We start from the raw sequence: 24103 nt of genomic DNA, 5'->3' as shown, positions 1-24103 counted from the left end.
AAGTTACTCATTCATTGGTAGACGGAGAAAAGTCATCATATAGTTTATTATAATAAACAAATATATGATACATAAAATCACCTATTTAATTGACTTTTAATATAATAATGAAGGTGTTATTTCCATTGGATGCTTAGTGAGTTACACACTTTGAAGTGAAACAAGTGATCACAATGAATGGATACAGCAGAACACAGGACTATAAACACGTTCCTTAAAAAAGGATGTTTCCACAGTCAGTAAAGGACCACAGAGCTCTGCTGATACAACCATCATCTTCAGGATGGAAGTTTTGTGAGTATTTTAGGCAGGAAAAGTGCGTTTGCAGCTCATATTCCCCACCAAGCAGAGGTGAGAGGTGAGTTGAGTGTAGGAAGCAGTTTGCTGTGTCAGTCCTTACTTTGTTTCTCCTCCGCAGGACTCAGAGGATCGCTGGGCTTCTCCTCCTGCTCCTCCTCGTCCTCCAGTGAGCTACCGTGACAAACCGTCCCCAGCACTTTGGCACTATGCTCCTGTGCTTTGGCCCTGAGGGCAGCAATGCTGTTCTCTCTCAGTTCCTCTTTAGAAATGGACGACTTGCCCTTTGACATCCGCTCCACCCTCTCCGAGTCCTCAGGTCTCTGAGAGCTCGGCCGCGGGGTCTCGTTGCACTTGGCAGCCGGCGGCGGCAGTTCAGGGGGTGCTGGAGCCTCCATGGACTTCTTGTGCATCCCTGCAAAGAGTTGCGGGTATTCAGATTTAGAATAGCGTCTGCTGACTGGTAAGCCATCTTGAACTGAAAACAGCAAGCAAAGACAGTCGCGCTTTAGAACACAAAGACAACAGTGGAGGCACAATAATGTCTTTCATGTACCAAATTGACCCAAATATAAGACCCTGCTCACTATAAAGTGCTATTCAAAAGCTTTTATTTCATAGACACGAGTCTTAATGTGAAATATGTGTTGCTATAATCGACAATGGTGTCCTGTCATACATTACCAATCAGTGGCCAGCTGTTGTAAGTGCAAAATAAAAATATATTTTGCGAACCATAGGGCACACCGAATAATAAGGCGCACAGCCAATGAGTGGGTCTAGTTAGGTTTATTTTCATACAAAAGGCGTATTGTGATTTTTTTTAAAATTGAAAACACTTCCTTGTGGTCTACATAACATGTAATGGTGGTTCTTTGGTAAAACGTTGCATCGATTATGTTTTACAGACCATCTTCAAGTCGGTTTCTGACGGTCGCTTCCTGATGCGCCTTTTTGTGGGCGGTCTTATTTATGTGGCTCACCTTTGACAGCGGCTTTTCCACATCATTTTTGTTGTACCGGTGTAGCATGCAAGGACGGGAGATGAAGAAGTGTCAAAAGATAAAGCTAACTATTTTAATGACATTCAGACTTTACTTAAATTAATAACGGAGCAGCATCTTCTCATCCGTGGCTCCCTAGTGCAACAAAAACACCAGAAATGTTTCCTGTGAAAAATCGTCCGAACGGAACTCTCTAATGACCAAAGTTCTGTGGATGAATTATGCAAACCCACTACACTGGTAGTTTTAGCACTTTCATAGCGAGTCTACTGAAATTTTACGCCCCATAACAGTAAGATAGAGAAAAAGAAGAAGCTTATCGGCTACGGCGATTCACGGATGAAAAGGCGAACGTGTGCAAATTTTTTAGGGCTTATGTAGATCCCAAATACACATCAGCAGGTACCAGCAGATAAGAAAAGTTGGTTTTACATAATTTTGAGAAACAAAACGCCGGGTAAAATGTTTGCTCATGGGTACCATATGTGTAAGCACAATACGTCTGACTACAGTAGCCGTAATGCTTCGACAATCCATGAAGCGGCGCGACTTAATAGTTTACCAAAGTCATACTGAAACATTGTGACAGATTTTTTAGCTCCGTGTGTAATGTGCCATATTCTTAAAGGGACATTTAAAGTTTTGGTGTTGATTACTGGCGTCATTTTGCAGTCTACACGTATCTCTTATGTGTGACTGCCATCAACTGGTTACATTTATCATTACACCATATACCAAATAAAATGACTTCTTGGTCGGTATCCACAACCAGAATTATTCCGTACATTAGGGGCACTAGGTTAAAAGGCACATTTATAGTTCGGAAAATACAAAGCATGATACAAAAACAATATCGGTAACAGGTATAACACAAAGGAAGATGCATTTATACATAAAATGAAATGATGAGTGGGTTTATTATTGTAAGTATGTGTGAATGCAATTAAATATGTTCTCCCCGCTTCCTCCCACCTCCAAAGATTGACTGATTGGCAACACTAAATTGGCCCTAGTGTGTGAATGTGAGTGGCCTAGTGGTTAGAGTGTCCGCCCTGAGATCGGTAGGTTGTGAGTTCAAACCCCAGTCGAGTCATACCAAAGACTATAAAAATGGGACGAATTACCTCCCTGCTTTGCACTCAGCATCAGGGGTTGGAATTGGGGGTTAATCACCAAAAATGATACCTGGGCGCAGACACCCACTGCTCCCCTCACCTCCCAGGGGGTGTTTAAGGGTGATGGGTCAAATGCAGAGAATAATTTCGCCACACCTAGCGTGTGTGTGACAATTATTGGTACTTTAACTTTGAATGGTGTCTGTTTATCTGTATTGACCCTGTGATGAGGTGGCCACTTGTTCAGGATGTACGTAGCCTTCTGCCTGAATGCAGCTGGCATAGGCTCCAGCACCCCCGCCTTCTGCCTGAATGCAGCTGGGATAGGCTCTAGCACCCCCGCGACCAAAAGAGGGACAAGTGGTAGAAAATTCATGGATGTCTCCTGTTAATATACTTAATATTGTCAAGTATCAGGTGATAATGTACCGTATTGTTGTTTTAATAAACGAATTATCCGAGCGATGGAGCAAGGGAATATATGCATTTGGTTCTTCCTGCTCCTTTTCAGACACACACAATGCTTATTTTTTTTTTCATTTCTTTTAATATTACTATTGTTTTTTTGTAGATTAAACTATTGTATAGGCCAGATATTTGACCTCGGGTCCAACTTTTCCACGAAAAAGTGGTCTGAGGCTCACTCAAATATTAATTCTGAATAAGAAATCTTACTCTGGATTTTAATCAAATTTAAAAATGATATCTATAATCATACATAAACATTAGGCTTAGGTCAGGCTGATTAGAAAATAGGTGAGAAAACTAGATTTACATACAATTATGTTTTGCTAAAATAAATAAGCTAAATTAATAAGGAAAATGTTTTTTAACTCAATTGTCAAAGACATTTAAATGCAAATCAAAACACAGCCTCACCACTTTAGTCGTAATTATTGCGGCTTAAAAACTCCATGTCTTCAGCTCCAGACTTTGACTACGTTTGTTACACTGCAGGCCAAAGTGGCCCAAATCTTATTTTTTTTTAGATCTGATTTTTTTCCAGCTGACTGTTAACACTGCACGTAAAATGTGATTTTTATCAGACTCCAGTGTAAATGCGCACATGCCTCAACGTCGCCCCAATATGGCCTCGAATGTGGCCTCGACGTCACTTGCATGTGCTCTTTGATGAAGTGAAAACAAAAGAAGTTGACCCGGACTACACAATAAAATTAAATTTGCAACACCTTAAAAATTAATGTTTTTTTAGGTGAAAGTAAATGAAAGTCATATAATGTATGCATGGATGTATATAGTGTAATATATCAAGGAGGGTTCTAATCTTTTAATAGCTGTTAGAGGAGACATGAACATCAGCGTGGATCTATGTGAACTTAATTTTTTTATATATTATATATTTTTTACATTTAAGCAAATGCGCCACAGCGTAAATTCCGGTTCTTTAAACATCAACAATTTTTGGGAATAAAAGGATACAATATATAGATAAATAAATATATATGTTCATATATTACATACAACCTATTATTTGAGCACTATTGACAAGTGATGCATCAAAAATTTGGTCGTCTCAAAAAAACTTTGCCAACCGAAACCGGATATAGGATGAAATACCCACTTCTGCTGGCGACTGCGTCTTTCCCCGCGCACACAAATGACGTAACTCGCCCAAAGCTGCCGAAAAAGTAACATTCGGGTCGCATTGTGTTGAGACTGAAGTCCCATTTGGAAAGATCAGATTCTGATCGGATTCAATACTACCTCCTGATGTGGCCTGAATCTGATACCAAACGATTTGAACGATTTGAAGCACTTTAGACTGGCAAAAAAAATCTGTTCTGGGTCACTTCAGGGCAAAAAACTCAGATTTGGTGTGCAGTGTTAACAGTGCCTTTGTCTAATAATGTCATTACTGCCACAATTGGTGGGAAAGTGTATTACAACAAAATACCACTGCGGCCGAAATGTACCACAGCTGAGAAAGATAATGTTTGGCAGCCTTCTAGGGAGTGTTGGCGGCCCAACAATGGGCCCTAAGGTTAAGTAACACTGGTATAGGAAAGGCTTTTTTGTTTGAATTGTGAGTTGTAATCAAAAATGAACTGATGCAAAAATAACTCCTTAAACACAAGCTAGGCAATGAAGGTTGCAGGTATTAAAGTATCAAACAACAACTGAATAATATATTTGTTAACATCTCTGAGTACTGATTTTGTGATTTGAGTCCACTAAGTTGTACATATGCATCGTTAGCTAAATTTTGACTATAATGTGTGATGGGACTATTTTGAATAATACTTCATTTGCAAAAAGTTTTGGCTGCAGATATATTATTTTATGTTATTTGAATGTAAACATACTTTTTACGAGAACGTTGCAATAGTTTTCAGATATCACGGTCCCACAATGTAAAAAAAATATGTTTCAGTTGACAGTACTGGAAAATGCTGTTAAAAAAACATCATCTCTAGTATCAAAGTAGGTTATCAAAATTCATGCATGAAAGGAAAGGTAAAATATCAGTTTCTCGACTGCTGGGCGGTTCTGTGACTTAATTGGTCAGTGGCGTGGGGGAGTGGGAGAGTGACCGTGCGCAACCCGAGGGTCCCGGGTTCAATTCCCACCTAGTAGCAACCTCGTCACGTCCGTTGTGTACTGAGCAAGACACTTCACCCTTGCTCCTGATGGGTGCTGGTTGGCGCCTTGCATGGCAGCTCCCTCCATCAGTGTGTGAATGTGTGTGTGAATGGGTAAATGTGGAAGTAATGTCAAAGCGCTTTGAGTACCTTGAAGGTAAAAAAGCGCTATACAAGTACAACCCATTTATTAGCTTAATTAGCTTCATAGCTCTTCATCTGTTGTTTGCTAACTTGCTAGCAACTTTTATAAAAAAAATTGTCCAGCAGGTCTCTATGTCACGGCTGCATCCTTGTGAGTAGCACGAAGAAAAGAAAATAATTTCAGACGACCCAACTTTTCAACGTTTTTCTTGGAACAAATGTTATACTTGGGTCAATAGGGTATCTCATTCAAACAGTTTAATAAGGATCATGTCTGCCTCGAGCAAAAGTGTCCAAATAGAAGCAGGGGGCTATTTGGGCCCACGGCTTGTTTTTAGTGGCCGGTGGCACATTGTAGAAAGTTTAATGAAACAGAAAGAAATGGTGAGAGGTAGAGTGGGGGGATATTAAAGGCACCAAGAGAATAGATAAATAGCTCAAATTTGTTCAGATTAATAGTTCACACACACACACACACACACACACACACACAAAGTTTGGACACCCCTGACCTGCAGGACCAGGCATTCATGAAATGTTACATGATATGTGTCTAATGAGTGTCCTGTTGATTGTATGGACGGAAGTAGTGATTTGTGTTCATCTGAGCATAGAACTTTCATCCAGAAGGTCTTATCTTTTTCCATTTGATGTCAGATGAAATAAAAATTGAGCTGTTGTGCCACAATACCCAGTATATGTTTGGAGGAGAAAAGGTGAGGCCTTTAATCTCAGGAACACCATCCTACCGTCAAGCATGGTGTTGGTAGTATTATGCTCTGGGTCTGTTTTGCTGCCAATGTAACGGGTGCTTTCAATGGGACAATGAAAAAGGAGGATTACCTCCAAATTTTTCAGGACAACCTAAATCATCAGCCCGGAGGTTGGAACCTGGGCGCAGTTGGGTGTTCCAACAGGACAATGACCCCAACACACGTCAAAAGTGGTAAAGGAATGGCTAAATCAGGCGAGAATTAAGGTTTTAAAATTGCCTTCCCAAAGTCCTGACTTATACACGTAAAAAATGATGAAAAAAACAAGTCTATGTAACAAAACCAATAAATTTAGCTGAACTGTACCAATTTTGTCAAGAAAAAAGGTCAAAAAATTCAACCAGTAGCTTGCCAGAAGCTTGTGGATGGCTACCAAAGCACCTTATTGCAGTGAAACTTGCCAAGGGACATGTAACACAATATTGACATTGTTGTATGTATACTTTTGACCCAGCAGATTTGGTCACATTTTCAGTAGACCCATAATAAATTCATAAACGAACCAAACTTCATGAATGTTTTCTGTGACAAACAAGTATGTGCTCCAATCACTCTATCCCAAAAAATAAGAGTTGTAGAAATTATTGGAAACTCAAGACAGCCATGACATTATGTTCTTTACAAGTGTACGTAAAGTTTTGACCATAACTATATATATGGTATGTATGTATGGTACAGTACAATATGTATGTATGTATGCAGGAATGTATGTATGGTACAGTACAGTACAGTACAGTACAATATGAGTGTAAGTGGGTTTTGCGTGTATGTATGTATAGCATGTTGGTCAGTCATACAGTCATAAGTCACAGGCAGCCAGACAGATGAGGTAGTTCATACCTAACAACCAGGGAGCACAGGACTCCATGATGCCATCCTTGGCAGACTTGAGGATGGACTCAGGCAGAGGGATTGAATGTCGCACCATGGCACCATAGAGGCCATACTCCGCCATGACGGTGCTGCGACCCCAGCACTTCTCCCTCTTCCTCCACTTGGCTCTGCGGTTCTGAAACCACACCTGTGACAAAAGAGGGTCAGTCAACATTGCCAAGTGTGCAACTTTGTTTATTGGCATAAATACAGTACACCAGTGGTCCCCAACCTTTTTGTATCCGTGGACCGTCAACGCTTAATAATTTGTCCCGCGGCCCGGGGGTAGGGGAATCTTTTTTTCTTTTTGTTTTTTCTTTGTCATGAAAAAGGGACGTTTTTGTCATGAAAAGGGGAGGTTTTTGTGGTTGGTGCACTAATTGTAAGGGTATATTGTGTTTTTATGTTGATTTAATTAAAATATATATATATATTATTATTATTTTTTTTTTTTTTTTTAAATAAAAATGAAGAAAAAATTATTCTGCGGCCCGGTACACCATGTGATATTTTGAGGTTGTTCCTAAAATGTTGTCCTAAAACAAATCTTGAAAATGAGGGTATGTCTTATATTTAAGGACATCTTATATTTAAGTCATCATCGTACATCATAAAATATGAGTTTCTATATTGTAACTTTAAAATGTTTCTATATTATTGTCTCAACAACAACACTTGTCCGATAGCATGTCTTGAAAAAACGGTTGTCTTATATTCTGTTTGTCCTAATGTTGTCAGTGTAGTACACCATAGAAACAGGGGTCTCCAACACCATAACCATCACTTATTGTAAATATTTAAAATCAATTAAAAATAAAACAAGTTGTAAAATCTTGCATATGCTGAAATCTGGAGGTGTAGAAAATGTCCACATGGAATGACATAAATAACATATTGTAACAAAGGTTACTGTAACGTCCTTTATAAGAAAGTGAGTTAGGTATTAAATACAGGTTTTTTGATCCATCAATCCATCCATTTTTTTCCGCTTATTCCCTTTGGGGACGCGGGTGGCGCTGGTGCCTATCTCAGCTACAATCGGGCGGAAGCGGGGTACACCCTGGTCAAGTCGCCACCTCATCGCAGAGGTTCTTTGATGCTTTATCCAATTAGAGTAGATTTCAGCCATGATATCATATGAATATTATAAGAGGTGTAATAAAAGACAGAGCACTTCATATTTTCATGAAGAATGTGAGACCGAGTTTTGTTAAATAAATATAAACAGGTTTGTCTCATCTGCAGTGTCAGTGAGTGAAATATGTAATATTAAGCATTGTTTGACAGCCTTTATAGTTGACTTAATGATGTGCGATAGACCAGAAAGAAAAGTATACTGAAATACAAAATAGTTTTTTTTGTCTTAATATGAATTATGAGCTGTGGATAGCAAAATTTTGTTCATGTTTTGATAAAACATTTTTTGTTGTTGTTCAAATAAGCTATGAAAAATATTGTTACCAAAATGAGTATCTATTGGTCTTAGAAAACATTTGTCCAAAAACATGTCTTGAAAAATATTGGGTCGTCTTGCTGTATATCGGGGTCAATATGGTACATCTGCCAACAATGCATGCATTTTAAATTGACCATGCAGATACATGCACAAAGTATACACTTTGGCGTTACTCTAAGGCGGTGATTCTCAAACTGTACCGCCAGTGCACACTTGTCAAACTCAAGGGCCCGACACATCATTTAGCGTGGCCAGCATAAGAAATGTATGTATTACATGAAATTTCATATGTTTTACATTTTTATATATACAAATATTTAGTGTGAATCTTTGGGCACCTCACCATTTGATTCCGATTCTTGGGTTGAGGATTTGATTCATAATCGATACTCGATTCAACATGATTCTCGATTCAAACAGATTTTTGCAATGTATTATTTGGTATAATAATAACACCTTAACAAAACAGCTTACAGGTTACAAAACATACTTTTGGTTGCTGACATGTGACACATACCTGCACCAAGTAAGCAGAGAGATGGCCTAAAAAAATTTTGGGGGGTTTTATTAATGTGTCAAAAAAAAATAGAAAAAAAAAGAAAAAGATTTTGGAAAAAACAGGAATCGAATGTGATACAAAAATACAAATAAAAATAAAAATTAGCACGCCTAATTATTCTAAACCGTGTGATAGTTTGCAAAAATAACAATAAGTACTTAAATATCTGTTCGTCACCTTGACTTACGGTTTCAAAGCAAGTTATCCATCAATTTGTACATACAAAAATCAAATAACCAAATACATAGGCAAAAACATGATGAGTCGATTTTACTTTTATATTCTTACATTCACTGTTACAAAGAGCCCTCTGAGGGCAACCATGACTTCAATGTGGCCCTATGTTAGGGATATGCAGGCCCCATCTAATTGTATGCCAAACAATCACTTCATGAAATATTCAAACAAAGTCCTAGTTTTCACATAAGGTTACTGTAGCTGCTATGAATACATGAGGGTTTTTTAAAAAAGTCTTCATGAATGTTGTTCTACTCTCTCATGGACGCAACATGATGCCTGCAACATTAGACTCACCCAAAATCACTTGTGTGGTTCAAACTGTTGATTTGTATTATGGTCCATTGCTACATGTTGAAAGTCCAGCCTACAGGTGCGAAGGGTGCCAGACTGCATGTGAGGATGAATACTGTTGGATATAAAACCATCACTTATACTATATTTCTAGGCTTGTTTTTATCCTTGATCATTTTATTTCGTTTTTATGCCACCTGATTGGTTCTTGTGGCCGTTAAAGGGAGTGGAATCTGCAAGGGGGATGCGACCCTGGGGCACACCGAGCCTGATTGAAAAATAAGTTAATTTCAGGCCCAATCGATGGCGGCCAGGCGGGCAAATATCACGGGAAATTAAACTAGCGGGACTCAGGGGAGTGACGCTATTGACCGGTGTTAATAAATTCAATGTAGTTATTTCATTTGGACTCCAATGTGTCTGCAGCATGAGCCTCACAGTCTCATTTAACTAATTACACTCAATGAGGACAATTGGGTGTTCATTTTTATTTAGCAGCCAGAGGAGCAGGCCTGCTGCAGGTCTTATTTATTTCCTCATTTCCATGTATTATTTATTGGAGATGTGGCGGGTCCTTAATGAGAACGAGATTAAAAGGCGGCCCGGCAGATGGATGGTGCAGGTCACACAGCAATCTTCCACCGCCTTGATGTAGCTTGATTAGGTCGTTAGTTCTTCCTTCCTTCTACACAACAAATTGTTGCACTTCCATGCGAGCGTGATGAGCAATTATCTGTCCTGGCCTGCAGGGGAGAGAATCACTTGTACCTACACTCCAAAACGAATGCTCTTAGAAGCAGTGTCTTGCATGATGGAGACCGGAAACATGCAAACTTGACTTCAAACATTTCATTTAGAGCAGGAGTGTCCAAATGAGGGCAACAGACAGAAACAATTGAAGTCTATATATATATATATATATATATATATATATATATATATATATATATATATATATATATATATATATATATATATATATATGTATATATACTCAGGGGCGTCACTAGGCCTATTTTAGGGGGGCTCAAGCCCCCCTAAAATATTCTTAAGCCCCCCTAAATAATTTGGCGTAAAATTTTATTTTTATTTATTTTATTTTTTTTACAAATACGTGACGAAATATTCATTTTAAAGTGGCCCGAATAAGAGTTTAAAATAAATAATCATATAACCTGCCATTATTCACTCAGTGTCCCCTCACTTCATAGCGTAAGGAGCGCTACTGCTTACTGGCGCTGACGAGATGAGACGCGCGGCCGCCATCTTGGAGTGGTGATCCATTCCATTCAGTGCAATTCTTTTGGCAGGAGCAATGAACTGTCAGCACATTTTATCTCACTGAATACCACTGATTTTCCCGCGCTTTTTTGTCATACCTGTAACTATGATAAAGGACACATGTTTTGGCGTGTTCAAAGTTTGCTTAACAGTAATATAATATTCTTATATGCTATAAGTGACCAGACGTCCAAGATCAAAACTGGGAATAATAATCCCAGAGAAGGTGGAAAAACGATTAGCTATTTTTAAGTTGAGGAAACAATATGATTAGGTTATATATACATGTGTATATCCTACGTAAACAATGTATGAATGTATTGGATATCTATATATCTTACTGACCAATAGACTGTATTGTTGCTGCAACAGCAGAGAGTTTATTTTGTCTTGACACTTTGTATTGATATTTTCTATTACATTCTTCCCGTAAACGATCATGTTTACAGTGATTGTTTTATATGTATTTTTCATGTATGTTGCTTTGGATAAAAGTGTCTGCCAAATACTTAAACATATATAAACACCTGAAAGTCTTTATAATCTGCTAAAACCACCAATCTGTTTCACTGGATTCAGAATAAAACCAAAGTCTGTTTTACCCAACAAAGTTAGTATTTGAATATTGTTAATTGAAGAATTATTCCTGGTTACAGTTATACTGTTAAGAGAGTATTGTCTTATACTTTGCCTAAAATGAGAATGCATCATAATCAGTGGTGGCTGGTAAATTTTGTTTTAGGTGGGGCTGAAAGTTTGCGCACCAAATACCTGTAGGGGCGTCGTCCTCCCCCAGAAGATATCTTTGTGATTTTCACATACAAATAGTGAAGATCTTTGCTCCTTCTCAACTCTGTGGTAAAGCTGCACAAAACCTTGTGTCTGCAATTGTAAATAATTTAGTTTTTAAGTTTTGTCTTTCTTGTAGAATCTATATAAAGTAGTATACATTAGCCTATTGTTAAAATAATTTAAAAAAACATCATTAAAAATATACTTGTTTTATTGCATTGATTTGTCTGTTGGATTATTATAGGATGGCTTGTTAAACATTTCATAGGATTTTCAGAGGGAGGAAAATCCAAGACATTTAATATAAAATGTATCCATCCATCCATTTCTACCGCTTATTCCCTTTGGGATCGCGGGGGGCGCTGGTGCCTGTTTCAGCTACAATCGGCCGGAAGGCGGAGTACACCCTGGACAAGTTGCTACCTCCTCGCAGGGCCAACATAGATAGACAGACAACATTCACACTCACATTCACACACATAGGGCCAGTTTAGTGTTGCCAATCAACCTCTCCCAGGTGCATGTCTTTGGAGGTCGGAGGAAGCCGGAGTAAACGGAGGGAACCCACGCAGTCAAGGGGAGGACATGCAAACTCCACACAGAAAGATCCTGAGCCCGAGATTGAACCCTGACTACTCAGGACTTTCGTATTGTGAGGCAGACGCACTAACCCCTCTGCCACCGTGAAGCCCATATAAAATGTAAAATGAATAAATACATAAAGAGAAAAAGAAAAAATGGTTAAAAGCCATCGTCCGGTGCATTTTTTTTTACTTTCCCGGGACGACGGGACATCATTAATGTCAAGCCCTGTAAGTTACATTTTATTGTTTGCATTATTTGTTTCAGCATTGCACTTTGAAGATGGTCCCTCATCTCTTTGACAGCTTTGGCTCTTTTTCACATCAGCAGAGAGTATACATTAACGTTTCTCACTTCTATTCAGACTTCCATAAATATTTAATTTCCTTAACTGACTGAAATAATAATAATAATAAAGAATAATTTCTAAGTCTTTGTTAGCCGTTTGGGAAGTTTTGTACTCGTGCGCTACGTTCGCACACATCAAGTTCATCTCCTGGGGGCTAGCCCCCCCTGTCCTTAAAAGCTAGTGACGCCCCTGTACATACATATATATATATATATATATATATATATATATATATATATATATATATATATATATATATATATATATATATATATACACAGTGAAAACATAATTATTTTAACACCCTGCTATTTTGCAAGTTTTCCCACTTAGAAATCATGGAGAGGTTTGAAATGTTCATGGTAGGTGCATGTCCACTGTATGAGAGATAACCTAAAAAGAAAAAATGCAGAAATCACAATCTATGCTTTTTTTAAATATTTTTTTGTGTAATACAGCTGAAAATAAGTATTTGAACACAAACATGAATATTTGTTTGCAATTACAGAGGTCAAAGGTTTCCTGTAGTTCTGCACCAGGTTGGCACAGACTGCAGGAGGAATATTCGCCCACTCCTCCACACAGATCAATCAATCAATCAATGTTTACTTATATAGCCCTAAATCAATAGTGTCTCAAAGGGCTGCACAAACAACAACACGAACCACTATGACATCCTCGGTAGGCCCACATAAGGGCAAGGAAAACTCACACCCAGTGGGACGTAGGTGACAATGATGACCCAGTGGGACATCGGTGACAATGATGACTATGAGAACCTTGGAGAGGAGGAAAGCAATGGATGTCGAGCGGGTCTAACATGATACTATGAAAGTTCAATCCATAATGGATCCAACACAGTTGCGAGAGTCCAGTCCAAAGCGGATCCAACAGGGCTGTCGCTGAGTAATACAGACTTTCCGCTCCCTCCAAATATTTTCAATTGGATTTAGGTCTGGAGACTGGCTAGGCCACTCCAGAACCTTGATATGGTTCTTACGAAGCCACTTCTTGGTTTTCCTGGCTGTGTGCTTTGGGTCATTGTCATGTTGGAAGATCCAGCCACGACTCATCTTCATGGATCTGACTGAGGGAAGGAGGTTTTTGGCCAAAATCTTACAATACATGGCTGCAGTCATCCTCTCCTTAATACAGTACAGTCATCCATGAGCAGAAAAACACCCCTAAAGGATGATGCTACCACCCCCTTAATTCACAGTAGGGTTGGTGTTCTTGGGATGGTACGCATCATTCTTCTTCCTCCAAACATAGTGGAAAATTACCAAAAAGGTCAATTTTGGTCTCATCTGTCCACAAAACTTTCTCCCATGACTCCTCTGGATCATCCAAATGGTCATTGGCAAACTTAAGACGGGCCTTAACATGTGCTGGTTTAAGCAGGGCAACCTTTCGTGCCATGCATGATTTCAACCCAAGACGTCTTAGTGTATTACCAACAGTGACCATGGAAACAGCGGTCCCAGCTCTTTTTAGGTCTTTGACCAAGTCCTGCCGTGTAGTCCTGAGCTGATTCCTCACCTTTCTTAGCATCATTGAGACCCCACCAGGTGATATCTTGCATGAGGCTCCTCTCCGACTGAGATTGACTGTCATGTTTAGCTTCTTCCATTTTTTAGTGATTGCTCCAACATTGGACCTTTTTTCACCAAGCTGCTTGGCAATTTCTCTGTAGCCCTTTCCATCCTTGTGGAGTTGTACAATTTTGTTTTTGGTGTCTTTGGACAGCTCCTTGCTCCTAGCCATGCTGAATGTTTGGATCTTACTGATTGTATGGGGTGGACAGGTGTCTTTATGCAGCTAACAACCTCACACAGGTAGATCTGATTCAGGATAATATAGTGGAGTGGAGGAGGACTTTTAAAGGCGGACTAACAGGTCTATGAGGGTCAGAATTCCAGCTGATAGACAGGTGTTCAAATACGTATTTTCAGCTGTATTACACAAATAAATTGTTAAAAAAATTATGGATTGTGATTTCTGGATTTTTCTTTTTAGGTTATCTCTTATACAGTGGACATGCACCTACCGTGAAAATTTCAGACCCCTCCATGATTTTTAAGTGGGACAACTTGCAAAATAGCAGGGTGTTCAAATACTTATTTTCTTCATTGTATTTTATTCATTTATTTTATATCCATATATATACATATATACAAACCCCATTTCCGTATGACTTGGGAAATTGTGTTAGATGTAAATATAAACGGAATACAATGATTTGCAAATAATTTTCAAGTCATTTTCAGTTGAATATGCTACAAAGATAACATATTTGATGTTCAAACTGATTAACTTTTTTTTTATTGCAAAAAATCATTAACTTTAGAATTTGATGCCAGTAACACGTGACGAATAACTTGGGAACGTTGGCAATAAATACTGATAAAGTTGAGGAATGCTCATCAAACACTTATATGGAACATCCCAAAGGTGTGCAGGCTAATTGAGAACAGTTGGGTGCCATGATTGGGTAAAAAAGCAGCTTCCATGAAATGCTCAGTAATTCACAAAGAAGGATGGAGTGAGGGTCACCACTTGGTAAGCAAATTGTCGAACAGTTTTAGAACAACATTTCTCATTGAGCTATTGCAAGGAATTTAGGGATTTTACCATCTACGGTCCGTAAAATCATTAAAAAGTACAGAGAATCTGGAGAAATCACTGCACGTAAGCGATGATATTAGTTACTTTTGATCCCTCAGGCGGTACTGCATCAAAAACCGACATCAGTGTGTAAAAGATATCACCACATGGGCTCAGGACCACTTCATAAAACCACTGTCAGTAACTAGTTGGTCGCTACAGCAGTAAGTGCAAGTTAAAACTCTACTATGCAAAGCCAAACACATTTATCAACAATATCTTGAAACGCCGCCGGCTTGGCTGGGCCCGAACTCATCTAAGATGGACTGATGCAAAGTGGAAAGGTGTTCTGTGGTCTGACGAGTCCACATTTCAAATTATATTTTGAAATAGAGGACGTGGTGTCCTCCAGAACAAAGAGGAAAATAACCATTCGGATTGTTATAGGCGCAAAGTTCAAAAGCCAGCATCTGTGATGGTATGGGGGTGTATTAGTGCCCAAGGCATGGGTAACTTACACATCTGTGAAGGTACCATTAATGCTGAAAGGTCCATACAGATTTTGGAGCAACATATGTTGTCATCCAAGCAACGTTATCATGGACGCCCCTGCTTATTTCAGCAAGACATGTGTTAGAATAGCGTGGCTTTGTAAAAAAAACAGTGCGGGTGCTTTCCTGGCCCGCCTGCATTCCAGATCTGTCTCCTATGGGAAATGTGTGGCGCATTATGAAACGTAAAATACGACAGCGGAGACCCCGGACTATTGAAAGACTGAAGCTCTACATAAAACAAGAATGGAAAATAATTCCACTTTCAAAGCTTCTACATTTAGTTCCCTCAGTTCCCAAATGTATATTGAGTGTTGTTAAAAGAAAAAGTGATGTAAAACAGTGGTGAACATGTCCTTTCCCAACTACTTTGGCACGTGTTACAGCCATGAAATTCTAAGTTAATTCTTATTTGCAAAAAAAGATTAAGTTTATGAGTTTTAACATCAAATATCTTGTCTTTGTAGTGCATTCAATTGAATATGGGTTGAAAAAGATTTGCAAATCATTGTATTCCGTTTATATATATATATATATACATATATATATATATATATATATAAATATATATACATATATATATATATATACATACATACGTTTATGTATATGTACATTTATTCATATATTATACTTTCTATTCTATTATATATATATATATATATATATATATATATATATATATATATATATATATATATATATGTGTATGTATGTAGGGACGGTGTGGAGGAGTGGCCGTGTGCAAACCGAGGGTCCCTGGTTCAATCCCCCCTAGTACCAACCTCGTCACGTCTGTTGTATCCTGAGCACGACACTTCACCCTTGCTCCTGATGGGTGCTGGTTAGCGCCTTGCATGGCAGCTCCCTCCATCAGTGTGTGAATGTGTGTGTGAATGGGTAAAATGTGGAAGTAGTGTCAAAGGGCTTTGAGTACCTTTAATGTAGAAAAGCGCTATACAAGTACAACCCATTTATCATTTATTTATTTATATACCCATACATACATACATATATATATATATATATGTCCATATATTCATACATTATATATATATATGTATATAGATATATATATATATATATATATATATATATGTATATATATATATATATATATATATATATATATATAAATAATATATCCATATATATTATATATATAAATATACATATATATATATATGTATACATATATATAAATATATATATACACACACACACATAGATATATATATACACATATGAAATATATATATATGCTGTATACATATAGATATATATATATATATATATACATATATATATATAGCTCTATATATATGTATATATATGTATATATATATATATATTTATATATATATATATATATATGCATTGTTTTCTGCATGTAATAAATTACACTCCCTAAAATGTGTTTTGTGAGAGTGTAGAACAGATTTAATAGAAATTACATTATTTCTTATTGAGAAAATTGTTCTGTTTACAATTCGGTTTTCCATTGACATTTTGGAACGGATTACTAACAAGCAGGTACCTAATTTTAACAAGAGGCTGGGGCTGATTTTTTTTTATTTTTTTTTTTAAATGACTGGCCCTTATTTCCAGAAGTGTCAACATACTTAACGGGCCATAAGATTAAGAACCCCATGTAACATGTTGGGAATTTTCAGCTAGGGTTTCTATTATTTTGATCCCCTTAATAACCAAAATATTAGAAACAGTTCTCGGTATGTTGCATGCTGTGCAAATTAAACCACAGGAATATAGACATTAATTAAATACTTATCTGATAGTGTCAATTAAAAAGTTATCATTTTGGATATAGAATAAATCGGATCTCTGCAGGGATGTGCAAAAGGTGTCTCGTAACGATTGACGGGCTGCATTTTATCCCTTTATAAGATGCAAAAATTCATACTTCTTACAACATCTTGCTTGATGTTTTAAAGAATTCTACCATGCAGCTGACTGGCACTATTTTGTATTTTAACAAATAATATTATCCTTTTAAAATAATTTACTTATATTAAAAGGCATAATGATTGTACTATTTAGCATAGTATTTTAATTAAGTCCTCACAAAACCATTTTAATTGACATTTAATTACTTTGAAAGTAAAAGTGTTCCAAAGTAGTACATCGTGCCGAACTATATTAAGGACTTGATGTGCTAATACATTTGTTCTTAAAAGTGTGTCTCACCTGTATTCTGTCTTCAGGTAATTCTGTTTTCATGGCCAACATCTCTCTGGCATAAACATCTGGATAATGGGCCTCGTTAAAGGCCTTTTCCAGCTCCTCCAGCTGATAAGACGTGAATATTGTCCTAAAAATGGACAATTTCATGAAACACGTATTGTCACTTCATGCAAAAGCATATATTTTACCTGAATATTTCTGAAGAATTCACAACAATAAAAAAACAAGATACGTATTAAAAATGTATTTGAATAAAAACGAGTGTGATTAAAATTAGTTTTAGTAAAAAAAAAGTAGACAGTTTATTCCTACCTGATTGTATTGTATCCGTTAAAATAATAAACGTGATGACACAGCACTTACTAAAAGTACCCTTTTTAAATCAAAATTAAAGTGATTAAATATATTGTATGTATATTTAATATATTCACCTGCTTAGTTTAAACCCATTACATTTTATAATTTGTTTCTTGGGAATTATTTTCAGTTAATGATACAGTAATTAAACAAACTAACAGACAAAACTCAAGAAATGGCCAAAAAATTAACCTCATTTCTCCATAATATAAGGATAGTTATTTAATTTGAAATCGAACACTGACCTATGACGTCTTTTCTTGCGTTTCTTGCTTTGACTTATTAAAGACTTGGACAGTTTTCTTTCATTGGAGGACAAATCATCAGAGTCTGGAAAAGATTTAAAAAAAAAAGATTCAACATGTTTGACACATGAAATATTATATTTTGGTTTTGAGATTGGATTTTAATTATGATGCACCCACAAAAGTAAAACATGTGCCTGCTAATAAATACTATAATTTAACAACATATTTTATTTTATTGCAGTTGCTAATATTTTGCTATTCTAAAAAAGATAACATTTTAAATAACTGCATTGCCAATGAAACAAATAGAATGCACTGACCGGAGCTTGCAGACTGGCTGGCGTCGAGCCGGCCAGAAGTGTTTTGCGGCTGCAGGTAAACGTCTTGCGGGTCCAGCACACGCTCCAAAAACGCAGGTTGGCGGTAAAAAGATGGAATTCCACCGGGGCCTACTAATCCCATTCCTACAGCAAGGCCGGCGGGGCCAAGCATGGACCGAGCAGCGACGAAATGTGCCCCGGCCGGCAACGAGCCTAAAGCGGTTCTCGGAGCGGCAGAGGGCTCCTTGTTGAGCCCCAGGATCTCCTGGATGCCGAAGCCCGTGCACCTGCTGGGCGGGTGGGTCGTGGTGCTTTTGGCCTGGTGGTTGACAATGCTGTTGTTCTCGCCACTGGATCCCAAAGGATGGACTATCTCGGCTGTGTTCAAACTTTCCGACAGCAACACCGAACCGTGTTTGCCCGTCATGGCGAGTCGGCTTCAGGAAGGTTCGAGGATGCGTTCTAGTAGGCTGGTCCCCAGTGCATTTTGTGCACAAGTGTGGGATTCTTTAGCAAATTGTCTCTTTATCCAACAGGTCCATCCCAACAAGAGGCAGGGACCAGCAGCCAATCAGCAGCGAGGATTCAAGAGTCCTGCGGATCGGATGCATTAGAGCAGTGGTTCTTAAATAGGGGTACCGTACCCCTGGGGGTACTTGAAGGTATGCCAAAGGGTACGTGAGATTTTTTTTAAAATATTCTAAAAATAGCAACAATTCAAAAATCCTTAATAAATATATTTATTGAATAATACTTCAACACATATGAATGTAAGTTCATAAACTGTGAAAAGAAATGCAAAAATGCTATATTCAGTGTTGACAGCTAGATTTTTTTGTGGACATGTTCCATAAATATTGATGTTAAAGATTTATTTTTTTGTTACGAAATGTTTAGAATTAAGTTCATGAATCCAGATGGATCTCTATTACAATCCCCAAAGAGGGCACTTTAAGTTGATGATTACTTCTTTGTGTAGAAATCTTTATTTATAATTGAATCACTTGTTTATTTTTTTTTAAGTTTTTAGTTATTTTTATATCTTTTTTTCCAAATAGTTCAAGAAAGACCACTACAAATGAGCAATATTTTGCACTGTTATACAATTGAATAAATCAGAAACTGATGACATGGTGCTGTATTTTACTTCTTTATCTCTTGTTTTCCAACCAAAAATGCTTTGCTCTGATTAGGGGGTACTTGAATTAAAAAAAATGTTCACAGGGGGTACATCACTGAAAAAAGGTTGAGAACCACTGCAATAGAGGAGACCCTTTCTTTCATTAAAAAAACAACAACAAATACATAAACAATCACATACTGTACAAATAACTCACATTTTAAATAAGAAAGTCACATTAAAAAGAAGACCCTCCACTAAATAGGACAGGTGGATGTAGTCAGTGCATGTGTAGGCCCTGCAATTGTTAATCCCATAGCAGCAGCGGATTAAAGAGAATGCAGCAACCAACGGAGGATGAGAGAGAAAATGATACACTTGAGTGCACAAAAGAGGCTGTAAAATAGCCAAATCACATCATCTCTTGTATGCAAAAAATAACAATAGTACAGCAGCCTATATACTAAAACATAATAATTAGCAGTGGTAACTGTGTTCAAACAATTCATATACATACACGTTTAAGAAAGAATAGGAGAAATAGGGGAAAATGGAAACCAAAAAGATTCCTCATTGTTACAAAACAAGGGGAAAAAACAATTAAGATTCTGCCCATGCATGACCCCAAGAGTTTGCTGGGAATTGTAAAGTATTTGGTATACCAGAAAGGAAGCAAAACACTCATAGACCACAATCCCAAACAAAAACAATAGTTTATATTCAACCCCTCCTTATTTTGCAGGCCAGTGGTGTACAAAGGCAAGTTAATTAAATTTACAAAGTGAAAGCCCTTGTCAACATTTAAGTGACGAGGATGGCGGACTCAAACCTGGAACCCTCCAGTTGCCGTGTGTGTCCCCGTGTGTGTGTGTGTATATATATATATATATATATACATAAACATATATGACACGCCTTGTCACTGAACCATTTCAGGTGACTACCTCTCAAAGCTCATCGAGAGAATGCCAAGAATGTGCAAAGCAGTAATCAAAGAAAAGGGTAGAATATAAAACATGTTTTCAGTTATCTCACCTTTTTTTGTTAAGTACATACCGGTAACTCCACATGTGTTCATTCGTAGTTTTGATGCCTTCAATGATAACAAAGAAAACACATTGAATGAGAAATAGAATGACAATGAGATGGTATCTCCAAATATTTGTCCGGTACTGTGTTTTTATATATATATATGAAGAGTTCATATGCAAAAGCAGATAAATCCATTTTGACCGATTCTGTATATTAACGATTTTCTGCCTGCTGGTGTTGCCGGTACATGTACAAGCGTACAATGGTTTATTTAATATCAACATAAGCAAGTCAAGAAAGCGTGCTGCCCTTGGACTATCAGATCACGTGACGGTGCACTTAATCCCTTTATACGGACAGAGACTGAAACTAACTAAACCTGTTATGAAGACCGTTAAGTGTTTCTCTGCTGAAGCTGTGGATGAGCTGCGCGCATGTTTGGAGACGACATACTGGGAGGCAATTGGAACAGCCACAGACAATCTGGACGAGTATACGGACACTGTGACCTCATACATACAGTTCAATGAGGCGCGCATAATTCCAACGCGCATCAGAGCTTGTTATAACAACGACAAGCCCTGGTTCACACCCAAGCTCCGACAACTGTGTAAAAAAAAGGACACTGCGTGGAGGAGCGGGGACCGGAGTACCTACAGAGAGGCCAAGTACCACTTCAACAGGGAAGTGGAGAAAGCTAAATCTGTGTACTCTAACCGTCCACAGGAACAGTTCCGCTCCAATGACTCTACAGCCGTGTGGAGAGGATTAAAGGCCCTTACGAACTATAAGCCCATAGTCCCCGAGGCCCTGAATGTTCGGAATCTCGTTCAGGACCTCACACACATTACTGTCGTCATGAACCACTTTCAGCTCATCAAAGCTCTACCCCCCCACCACCAACTCATTAAAGGACTCCAAGGACATTAAAGGACTCCAAGAATATCATAGGACTTCACCAAAGGCCCTCTCCATTCGAGAGGAGGATGTACGCCGGCAGTTCTTGAAGCTGAACATGCCGAAAGCCTCCGGGCCTGATGGTGTCTCCCCCTCCACCTTGAGACACTGCGCAGATCAGCTGGCTCCTGTCTTCACTGACATTTTTAACACCTCCCTGGAGCTATGCCGCGTGCCGTCCTGTTTCAAGACCTCCACCATCGTCCCTGACCCCAAGAAAGCTCGGATCACAGGACTTAATGACTACAGGCCAGTGGCGCTGACGTCTGTGATCATGAAGTCTTTTGAGCGCTTGGTCCTGTCCCACCTCAAGGACATCACCGCCCCCCTCCTGGACCCACTGCAGTTCGCCTACAGAGCCAAAAGGTCTGTGGATGATGCAGTGAACCTGGCCCTCCACTCCACCCTGGAGCATCTGGACTCCCCAGGAACCTACGCGAGGATCCTGTTTGTGGACTTCAGCTCTGCCTTCAACACCATCCTCCCTGGACTGCTACGAGACAAGCTCTACCAGCTCAGCGTGCCCGACTCCCTCTGCAGTTGGATTAATGACTTCCTGACGGACAGAAGACAGCACGTGCGGCTGGGGAAGATTGACTCGGACAGTCGTACTACTAAAACTGGTACTCCTCAGGGCTGTGTACTTTCCCCCTGGCTCTTCTCCCTGTACACAAACTGCTGCACCTCCAGTCACCAGTCGGTGAAGCTGCTCAAGTTTGTGGACGACACTACTCTCATCGGGCTCATCTCGGATGGCGACGAGTCTGCCTACAGGAGAGAGGTGGACCGGCTGGCGTCCTGGTACAGCCTCAAAACCTGGAGCTGAAAGCCCAGAAAACAGTGGAGATGATCATGGACATCAGGAACGTCACAGCCCCACCATCCTCACTCACCCTGATTGACTCTCCCACCCCCGTCTCCATTGTGGACTCCATCCATTTCCTGGGCACCACCAATACCCAGGACCTCGAGTGGGAGCCGACCATCAGCTCCCTCATCAAGAAGGCCCAGTAGAGGATGTACTTCCTGCGGCAGCTGAAAAAACTGAAAGTGCCGACTAAGATGCTGGTGCGGGTTTACTCAGCAGTCATCGAGTCCCTCCTCACCTCCTTCATCACTGTGTGCTTCCCCGGCGCCACAGTCCGGGACAAGCATCGACTGCAGCGCATGGTACGTGCTGCTGAGAAGGTGATTGGCTGCAAACTCCCACCCCTCCAGGACCAGGAGGCGTGTGGGTCGGATCACAGCTGACTCTTCTCACCCTGGACACAGAATATTCTCCCCTCTTCCCTCAGGCAGGAGACTACGGTCCATCCGGACCCACACCTCCCGCCACCTGAACAGTTTTTTCCCCTCGGCCATCAGACAGGTGAACAATACCAAGATCTGATGGCTCAATTACAGCTCATGTTATTCCATTCTGTGTTATATGTGTTTTATGTTGCACGATTGCGCAAGGTAAAATTCCTAGTTTGTGAAGCCGTTCTCAAACAATGGCCAAAAAACTTTTCTGATTCTGATTCTGATATACATATACATACATATATATATATATATATACATACATATATATATATATATATATATATATATATATATATATATATATATATATATATATATATATATATACAGCACTGGCAGGACACACTCTAAAAAGCTGCATCTGTAGCTGGAAAAAGTTTAAGAATATTTATTTCAAGATCCACCAGGGTAGGAAAAAGTAACTGAGAGAGCTTACAAGAGGCCTCGCATTGACCACTGCTTCCTCAGAGGTAGGTCAAATCAGTCGAGTGAAGCCCAGCGGCAGGATAGTCACCACTATTCACAGGATATCACAACCCCAGACGAAAATCAATCAAGCATAGATCCACCAAAGGACGTGAGTCCATAGCCCACTCAGCCACAGACGGCAGTAGGGGGGAAGATGAATGGACGGAAGCCTCAAATCTTGTGGCCTAAATCCAGCCAGAAAAAGGGGTGGGAAACCACAGACACAGACCTTGTCCATCTTTTACATGGTCTGACAGGGTGTGTGGAAAGAAAGCTGGACAAGATTGGCGAGATCATGTACAGCTATGGAGCGGAGAGATTTGAGGTGAAAAGTAAGAACCTAAGGAAACAGACGGCACCGCCAGCCCCTCTCAAATCCAGGAGACAACAAGAAATTGAAAGACTTGTGAAAGAAAGAAGGGGCCTGAGAAAGCAGTGGAAAAGGCCACAGAAGTGGAAAGGAAAGGACTTGAAGCAACATAGGGCAACATAAAGCAACGTCTTGCAACACTGCGAAGAGCAGAATGCCTGAGAAAGCAACATAAGAAGACAGAGCGAACAAGGACTGCCTTCTACAGAGATC

General features: G+C 39.1%; 2 protein-coding genes across 4 annotated transcripts in view; one reads left to right on the top strand and one right to left on the bottom strand.

Annotated features, from left to right (window-relative positions):
- LOC133549560 (synapse differentiation-inducing gene protein 1-like) overlaps positions 1 to 2956 on the top strand; it is a 173609-nt gene extending 170653 nt beyond the window's left edge. The window contains exons 6-7 of one of the 2 annotated variants that reach the window (XR_009806112.1): positions 237 to 294; positions 419 to 2955. The gene's annotated coding sequence lies outside the window, so the exon portion shown is untranslated. Of the gene's footprint in view, positions 1 to 236 lie in introns of both variants that reach the window. The other variant, XR_009806110.1, reaches the window with a different exon arrangement.
- On the bottom strand, positions 85 to 19158 carry vsx2 (visual system homeobox 2). 2 transcript variants are annotated; one of them, XM_061895082.1, is made up of 5 exons: positions 18639 to 19158; positions 18316 to 18400; positions 17717 to 17840; positions 6774 to 6954; positions 85 to 775 (listed from the first exon to the last, which is right to left on the bottom strand). In XM_061895082.1, the coding sequence occupies exons 1-5, from the start codon at positions 19063 to 19065 to the stop codon at positions 390 to 392; spliced, it is 1203 nt and encodes a 400-aa protein (XP_061751066.1). In that variant the 5' UTR covers positions 19066 to 19158; the 3' UTR covers positions 85 to 389. The 2 variants fall into 2 exon arrangements, with proteins under 2 accessions (XP_061751066.1, XP_061751067.1); XM_061895083.1 differs by having other exon boundaries at positions 85 to 712.
- Positions 19159 to 24103: the final 4945 nt, after the last annotated feature.

This window comes from Nerophis ophidion, linkage group LG03 (genome assembly GCF_033978795.1).
Source record: "Nerophis ophidion isolate RoL-2023_Sa linkage group LG03, RoL_Noph_v1.0, whole genome shotgun sequence".
Classification (NCBI taxonomy): Eukaryota; Metazoa; Chordata; class Actinopteri; order Syngnathiformes; family Syngnathidae; genus Nerophis; species Nerophis ophidion.
This window is presented reverse-complemented; position numbering and strand designations above follow the sequence as displayed.